This window comes from Anomalospiza imberbis, chromosome 4 (genome assembly GCF_031753505.1).
Source record: "Anomalospiza imberbis isolate Cuckoo-Finch-1a 21T00152 chromosome 4, ASM3175350v1, whole genome shotgun sequence".
Taxonomy (NCBI): domain Eukaryota; kingdom Metazoa; phylum Chordata; class Aves; order Passeriformes; family Viduidae; genus Anomalospiza; species Anomalospiza imberbis.
Window position 1 is genome coordinate 67,531,843 of NC_089684.1, and position 7,899 is coordinate 67,539,741.

Below are 7,899 nucleotides of genomic sequence, written 5' to 3' on the forward strand. Positions count from 1 at the left end.
TCTCAGGAAGTTTTGAAGCTCGCTCACAACTTAAAAGCGTTCAAATATCACAAGGTATGACAATGAGTCACAGAGGGGCAAAAGCAGAACAAACACCTCATGTGCTCCAGCTCTCATTATTTTAACCAATTCTAGCTGGGACAGCAAGTGTCAGGCACACCTGCTCATACCAACAGCACACAATTTCAAATACACAGTGATTTGTCACAACTTGGTTTTACAGCTCAGCCACAAAGACGAGGACTCCAAGTGCTCCTCAGCTCTGGGCACTGTGACAGACTTTACACCATCAGGAAGAACAAAACCCATTAAGTAAGGGACACCATTCCCTGCTGCACACACACACATCCAGGTAGCTCTCTCAGGAGAGAGTCTCACCTGGCCTTACAAAGTCACTCTCCACACGAGGAATACAGGCTTTTGAATCCGAAAAAACCTGTGTGGTCTGCCAAAGACAAAAGTGATTTCTAACGCATTTAATGAGCTGGTAAGGTTGTATGAACATGAGAACTGTCTGCCTGGTTCAGTGGTTTCAGTTTGAGACACCCATGCACTCCTGCACAGTGCCTGCAGAGGGTAAATGAGCAGAGGAAACTCAATATTGCTGTAAAGATTCCATGCGTGCCCTAGAAGATTTTTAGGGGTCCACAAAGATCAAAAGGTTCAAAAACTCTAGTCATAGAAGCCTTTTTTGTCAACAGCTATGCTGCAAACTCTGTTTCTATATAAAAAACAGAAGTAAAAATATAATTAATTATAAATGGACTGGTAATTTACTTATTAGAAGCTTGGGAAAAAAGCTCACTTATTCCAGATAATGTCAGTAAGTTTCTACATGAATGCCTGCACTTCTATTAATTCTGAGACATCTCACTTTCTGTTTATTATTTGACAACGTGCTAATGGAACTGAATTTCCACTTAGACTCTTTCCTAAGAATTCACAACTCATTCAGAATCCACCCATATGGACTGCAGATATCTGGAGATTTTTTGCCTTTCTTTTCTGAGAAAGAGATTGTGAGAAATCACATCAAAATAGGCAAAGACTACATCCATCAAAGCACGCAAAAATTAACCACCTCAAAATTATGTGCAGTTTCTCCAGGGAGGAGAGGTGACCTATGTACTGATCTGGACAGTCAGTTATGCTCTCAGTTAAGTCAGAGATTGAGAATAAATGAGCTTCTGCAATGAGTTAACACAGATACACAGGCACTACAAGGATTCCAGCCCCCTTGACTGGATATGAAGCCCCTCAAGAAAAAAAACTGAAATTTAAAATCAGGTGTCCTGTGGTAAATGATTCTGAAGGGTATTGGAAAAGACACAAATACTGAATTATGTATTTTGAAAGAATTTAGTGTTTCCACTTTGTTTCTTTTTAGCAAGAACAGCTGATCACCTGGCAAAATTCAGAATGCAAATAAATATGAAAATCACTCATCCTACGTGCAAGCAAAAGGAAGAACAAACAACCATCACCACCAAAATGCTGTAGGCACATCCCTTGCCCTGTGACTACACCACTTGAACTAGAAACTGAGATGCAGAATAGACTGCAGAATTTTATATCCATAATAATGGCCTTTGCAGCTCTACCAGACAATCAAAAGGTCTGTCCTCGTACTTCAACGCCAAGAAGAAAGTTCCCCTTACTTCTCTCTGCCACTATGTTATAGCAGAGACTTCTAAAACAAAAATATACATTCATTTGGATTTTAACTTCATTCAGAGAGGAGTTTTATCTGTAGATCATCTTCAAAAGCCATACTGACTACAATACTGTTGGATGTGACAGGCTTCTAGAGACTAACCAGAGCCTGGAAAAGTAAGAACATTACATACAACTCCCCTAACCAACAAGAGAAGCAGCTCCAGAAACTACAAGTCACCCTCCCTGCCAGCCAAAGAAGTGCACAGCAGCAGCTGCAAGCGAGAAGAACAGCATAAAAGGAAAGGTGATGAGATCATGAGCTAATAGGAGAAAGAACATGCTGCTGTCTGTGGCTCTGTGGAAGTGCCACACAGGAGCTGTGAACAGCTACACTGGTAAACAAATTACCACTGCACCAGGATGCTTTGCATGTGGATTTCCACAAAATAAAGAAACAAAGCCACAAAACACTTATTCCCTGTGTACTGACTTTGACTTTCTTCAAGGAACTCATCTTGCTGACTCTAAATTATAAACTCACACCTCAATTTTTGTCAAACATGTCAAGAAATAGTTAATTGTTTCCTCTTTTTTCCTTTGATTCTCTGCAGACAGTGATGGCTATCACACTCCTAGCCTGTGCCACATCAGAAATTTCATTTATACGCACTGGAAAACAAAAATCATCTCTGAAGTCTCAGTCCTCTCATACACCATCACAAAGTGTTCAAACCAACTCAAGCAACAGCCACTGTGCCAGCTGAGGCAGAACTGCTCCTCTCCCTCTGCTCCTTTCCAGCAGTCCTCAGAGAACAGGGATTCAGGGTTCAGGATACTGAAAAGGACCTGGAGATCCTTTCTGCTTCCCAGCCAGCAGCAGCAGAGCAGGGGAATCTCTGACCTTGCCCATGGTCACCAAACCCACCCACGAGGCATCCTTGCTCCCCTGCACGAGCATCGAGCTGCTTAATTAGCTGGAAGGTTTCCACAGGATTCCAAACAGCAAAGGAGGATGGGCAAGGGAGGGAATCAAGAGTTACAACAGGGAAGCAATGGTAAAAACCAGCTCTGCAGGGATGAGGTCTAAGAAAAAGAAAACCTGTGAAAGGACATGAAGAATCCAGCACAGGAGTTATCCAGACAGGAGTTGTGGTGGGGAATGGAGCAAATGAAAACTCAAAGTGATGAAAACTAGAAAAGCAAGAACGAAAAATAGAAATTCAACATCTCTTGTGGTTTTTATTGTAGAGAAACAGACAAATGGTGTTCAGCAAGTAAATTATTCTGTAAATTCCACTAATTTTTTTTTTCCACAGCTATTGTGACCAACTGAATAGCTGTGCAAATATTCCCAGAATGATGACAACATTCATCAGACTGGAGATATCAAAACACAGCCTATCTGACCTGCTATTAGGATGCTAGTGGAAAATACATTACAAGTAACATTCTGCAAGCAAGAGACAACAGAGAACTATCATATTTCACCCTTTTGAGCTGCACAGGGAGGAGGGAAGGTTTTTCACAGCATATTCACGCTTGTATTTGTCAACTAGCTTGGGGACATGTAAACGGCCTTTCAGCACTCTCTCTCTGCTTGAAGAATACCCTCCTGTATGATTTAAACCTCAAACTTGGATTCAATAAACTCCAAATATATCTCTCCCAAAACACAAATGCCATTCCAAGTCTGAAGGTAATAGGTCCTTTTGTCTATTTTGGGATGAGATCTGATGTGGTAACAGTGCAGGTCTAATGTGGCAGGTACATTCTTCTCTCTCTCAGGATTTTTTCATAGAGGAGCACAGAGAGAAGAAAGAGAAAACAATTTCTATTTCTGCTCCTTGTTTTTCCCATGTGGAATGTGTTTGGAGAATTGTTTACCTGGGGTGATTGCTTAATTAGATTCTGGTGAGGATTGTTTGAGCCTGATGGCCAGTCAGATCCACCTGGGTCTGGACTAGAGCGAGAGGGCCAGGAGTTGTTAGTTAAGTTAGATATGGTCGTTAGAAAAAGTGAGTATGTAGTTTTAGTATCTCCTTTAAATAGCATGTTAATGTATTGTAGCATAGTTATAATAAAGAAATCATTCAGCCTTCTGAACTGGAGTCAAACATCGTTTCTTCCCACCGCATTCACCTGCATTTACAATAGTCTAAAAAATAAGATTATTAAGATTTAATGACTTCATGTTAAATAGAAAACATGAAGTGAGATCAGACAAACCAGGTAGGAGCTGTCAATGGAACAATTAATTGCCTGGTGGGGAATTCATCTGATGTGCCTGTTAGGAGGAAACGTATGCCTTAAAAAACACCCTCTTACCCTTATGTCAACAGAGAAGTTGACATAGAAAAATAACTTCAACATTTTGGTCTAGGTTACTTATGTTCTCAGGAATGATGTTTAATTGCTTCAAAATCCTATTGGAAAAAGTCTGTCTTTATTTTCCTAAATGATCTCTTGTTCTCATGCAGCCCTTGGAAAACAGACTGTAAAACTGCTGGGCACAAAAGGCTTGGGAGAAAGTTAGCTTCAAGCCACTGGAATATGTCACAGAAGCAGCCTGCTAGTCTGGGAAGTTGGCAGACTGAGATCCTTCCTGCCTTTGTGAAGGGCCAACAGAGATTTTTTAAGTGCTCTAAGCCCCTTAAACAAGCAGAAACTTAAACTGGTTGGGTGTGAGCATGTGATGCAACCAAAAGGAAGAGCAGCACCAGGAGCCTGTGCCAGCTGGGAGCATCTGTACTAAGGCACCTCCTTCACACATTACAAGGCTCTTAAAAACCCGGGGACAAGGACTTGTATACTCTGCGTACTTCAGTGTGTGCTGCTGCTCTGCTTCTTTTCTGATTGCAATTTTCAAAAAGCAATCCAAAGAATAACAGGTTTTTTTTTTTTTTTCTTCCTGTCTGTATAGGAACTCTGGCACTTCCAGCCTTTCTTGTTTTATTTCTCCATTCCTCATCTCCCCAACGAAGCTCATCTTTGTCACCATCTCTCTGTTACAAGCTTTTACAACTAGTTAACTACCCTCATAAACTCCTCCTTTGAAACACATTTTGGGTGTGATCAATGTATATTAAAACAAAAGGTCAAATTTATATACCTGTACCAGCCAGATCCCATCTTTTGTGTCTTCTACAAGCTCATAGAAATGCATTTCACCACTGAAGTTTGTACTGGAAACCGATTCAGAGGCCTCTTCCTCCTTGAGAGCTGAATAAAGCTCTCCTTCCATGAGGTCTCCTAAAAAAGGAGAGAATTGGAAAAATTAAATTCAAATGCACCAGAGAAAGACTACTTCATGGATTCTGGTAACAGTTTAACTAACTATATTTGCATGGTTGCTCAGAGAACCTTTTCAGTACAAAGGTAGCTAAACCTTAAGTTGTTACTATAATTCTATCTCTGGTGATGTGACTGTGAACAATTTGTCTTCAGTCAGACCACAGAAGACATGAATGCTCTGCTTCTGATTACACAGATGCACCACACATGCACGAGCACACAAAGGAATAAAAGAACTTCTTCTAAGGCTCATTCTCTGCAAATAACAACATTCAGAGGCTGAGAGCAATTTTAGTCGATACATCTTTGCTTTTGTTTCACAGGATTGCAATTTTGCAGCAAGCAGTTTCTTAACACTAATAATTAAAACAGCCTTCCAGAATTTCTATCATTAATTCTGGACCAAAACCCGGTGTATGTGGTCCTGTTGCTAGTAAAAATCTCAGGCAGAATAATTTAGCTGTTGGCTTTTGTTTGCACAGTTGGGAAAAGTTCCCATGAACTCCAAATGTAGCAACATAAAGAGCTCACGGTAAAATCATCTGATTACGTTTCCTTCGTAATCTCATTTCCTTCTCGTGTTTTGTTTCACAATCATTACAAACACTGTTAATGACAACCTGCATTCTAGTAACTAATCTACTAAGCTTTAAGAAATGAAGTTTTGTCCAAAACCAGTTTCCTTAAAAAGATAAAAATAAATGCAACAGCTGAAACCCTTTAGGGGTTTGCAAAAATATTCATAAAATCTAGAGGGGGGAAAAAAAACCAAAACGCAACCACAGAAAAATGCTGCAAAGCCTGTTGGTATGAGAAGTGTTTCCTTGACATTTGAAGAAGTTGGTTAATACAGTTTGTTTGGAGTTAAACACTTCCCTGCAGCATATGCAACCCAAACATCATGACATCATGGAAGTACCTGACAGCCAAGGAGTGAAAGTGATTGGAAACAAAAGTGAAAGTGCCTAATGCTTTTTACTGTTGGAGCAGCAAAGCCAATAAACAACATAAACCCATAAATAAACAATGAATAGTAACAGCAAATTCGATTTAAATGCCCAGAATTAATATCAATTATTTAAACGAGCATTTTTAAAGGCTATATGGCAGGCACTACATCCATACAAATCCTTCTCCCTCCCTGTCCAGACATTACAGACCCTCACTGCCTGGATCACCAGCCCTTCCATCATTGATTTAAAAGCAACTACTCACATTTTCCTGCTTGGCTGGCACTAGAGCTATTACATCAGCCCCATCTCCCAGTCCTCGGGGCCAGCTCCCTCCAACTGCTCCAGGCAGCATCCTTACTTTTAGGACACTTCTACCATTCTTGACATCTCCGCTGCTCTTCGTCAGCCCCGAGAAGTCCATCTCCTTCACCTGGTTCTCCTTACTTCTGAAATGCCTTCCTGCCTTTTTTCAAGCTGGTTTTTTATATGCAGGAACTAGTTCTGCTCCCCTTGTATAAAACCATCTCAACCCTGGGTACCCGTCCCTTGTGCTCTTCAGCTATGAAATCATCGCTTTCCTTGGGGCCCATCTTGACAATCGTACCTGTAATGAACCCAGCAATCGGGTGGGAATACCGGGGAACGAGCTGGCCCCAGCTGTAAACAGTAGCCTACCGCAGCTGTTTGGAGTCTCTCCTCCTCGTTTTTCACGGCAGACGACATTCGGTCGCATCTGTGCCACCCGCACTGACCCGACCGCCCGCAGCGCAACTCCCGGGGAAGGGCAGGGAAGGGCCGGGCGGGGAAGGGAAGGGAAGGGCCGCTGCTGGTGCCCCGTCCAGCGCAGGCCTCTCACTCGGCACAGCCCACTCGGCTCATAATGCCGCCGGGCTTTGACCGTCACCCCCCGAGGTCGCCGGGCTCCCTCCGTGGACCCCCTTGCTGGGGGCAGCCAGCTCGCTCCCCAAACGCGCCCTGCGAAGGGAAGCAGCGCCCGCGTCTCCATCCAAGGGCGGCCGGAGCCCACGCGGGGGTGGCCGGGCACCGACCTCCGTCCGTCCCCCCGGGTCACCGGGGAGCTCCGCGTACCTGACTTCTCCACCAGCTCCCGCACATCCTTCTTCTCGGGCAGCCCCGAGTGCCCCAGCCCGCGGCACTCCAGGATGGTCCGCAGCTTCCTGAAGCTCAGCGCCACCGGGTCCACCAGCTGCGTGGCGAGGAAGCCGCTCTCGTACCACGCCACGGCCTCGAACACCCGGGCCAGCACGAAGAGCGCCAGGAAGTAGAGCAGCAAACAGCACAGCTTCACCCACATCTTCCCGGGAGCGCCGAGCCGGAGGCCGGGCTGGGGAGGGAGGGAGGGGAGCGGGGGCTATCAGGGGAGCGGGGCCGCGGCCCCCCCGCCTCCCGCCCGCCGCTGTCCCCGCCCCGGCGGAGCCGCGGAGACATAACAGTGACGTGAGCAGCCGGCACCGCCCCCCTGCCCCTTTTTCCCCTTTTCTCCCTTCCCTTCCCTTTCTTTCCTTTCCCCTTCCCCTTCTTTCCCTTCTTCTTCCCCCCCTCCCCCCCCGCCGTGATTCAGCACTGCGGCCCGACCCCGCACCACCGGGCTCGGGGGGCGGTCGCGTCCCTGTCCCCGGCGGCAACTTTGGACCCTGCGGCTGCGCTTGCTGCGAGAAAAATAATATATATAATACCTCGGATATCGAGGAGGGAGAGGGCAGGATCCGACTCGGCTGACGCTTTTCATTACAAGAAAAATATTTACAGAGCCAGAACTGGGGGCCGATATTTGCAGGGCCGATCTGTTCGGGCAGTTTTAGTGCAGCTCAGTGGACACAAGTTTATTTGGATTCGGGCTGCTGGTTGTAGGGATGATCCCTCCGCTCCTCATCCCCGCACGCCAGCCCCGCTCCCAGCCCTTGGCTGGCGCGAAAGCAAATTCCACAGTGAGATTCATCTGCGCGGGTCGGAACTCGGACTCTGCAGCTTTGCCTCG

At 45.2% G+C, this 7,899-nt stretch overlaps 1 protein-coding gene and 1 long non-coding RNA gene across 6 annotated transcripts in view; one reads left to right on the forward strand and one right to left on the reverse strand.

Annotated features, from left to right (window-relative positions):
- The window catches only part of LOC137473184 (charged multivesicular body protein 3), a 36,199-nt gene extending 28,300 nt beyond the window's left edge, over positions 1-7,899 (reverse strand). Inside the window, exons 1-3 of one of the 5 annotated variants that reach the window (XM_068189000.1) lie at positions 7,598-7,834; positions 6,990-7,245; positions 4,766-4,905 (exon numbers count right to left, since the gene is read on the reverse strand). In XM_068189000.1, coding sequence (XP_068045101.1) covers positions 4,766-4,905; positions 6,990-7,215 — 366 coding nt within the window. In that variant the 5' untranslated portion in view covers positions 7,216-7,245; positions 7,598-7,834. Of the gene's footprint in view, positions 1-4,765; positions 4,906-6,162; positions 6,183-6,989; positions 7,246-7,597 lie in introns of those variants that run through there. The other 4 variants (XM_068188993.1, XM_068188999.1, XM_068188994.1 and 1 more) reach the window with 4 other exon arrangements.
- Positions 195-4,899, forward strand: LOC137473188 (uncharacterized). Its single transcript, XR_010998634.1, has 2 exons — positions 195-3,406; positions 3,811-4,899. It is a non-coding gene; the product is annotated as an uncharacterized lncRNA (long non-coding RNA).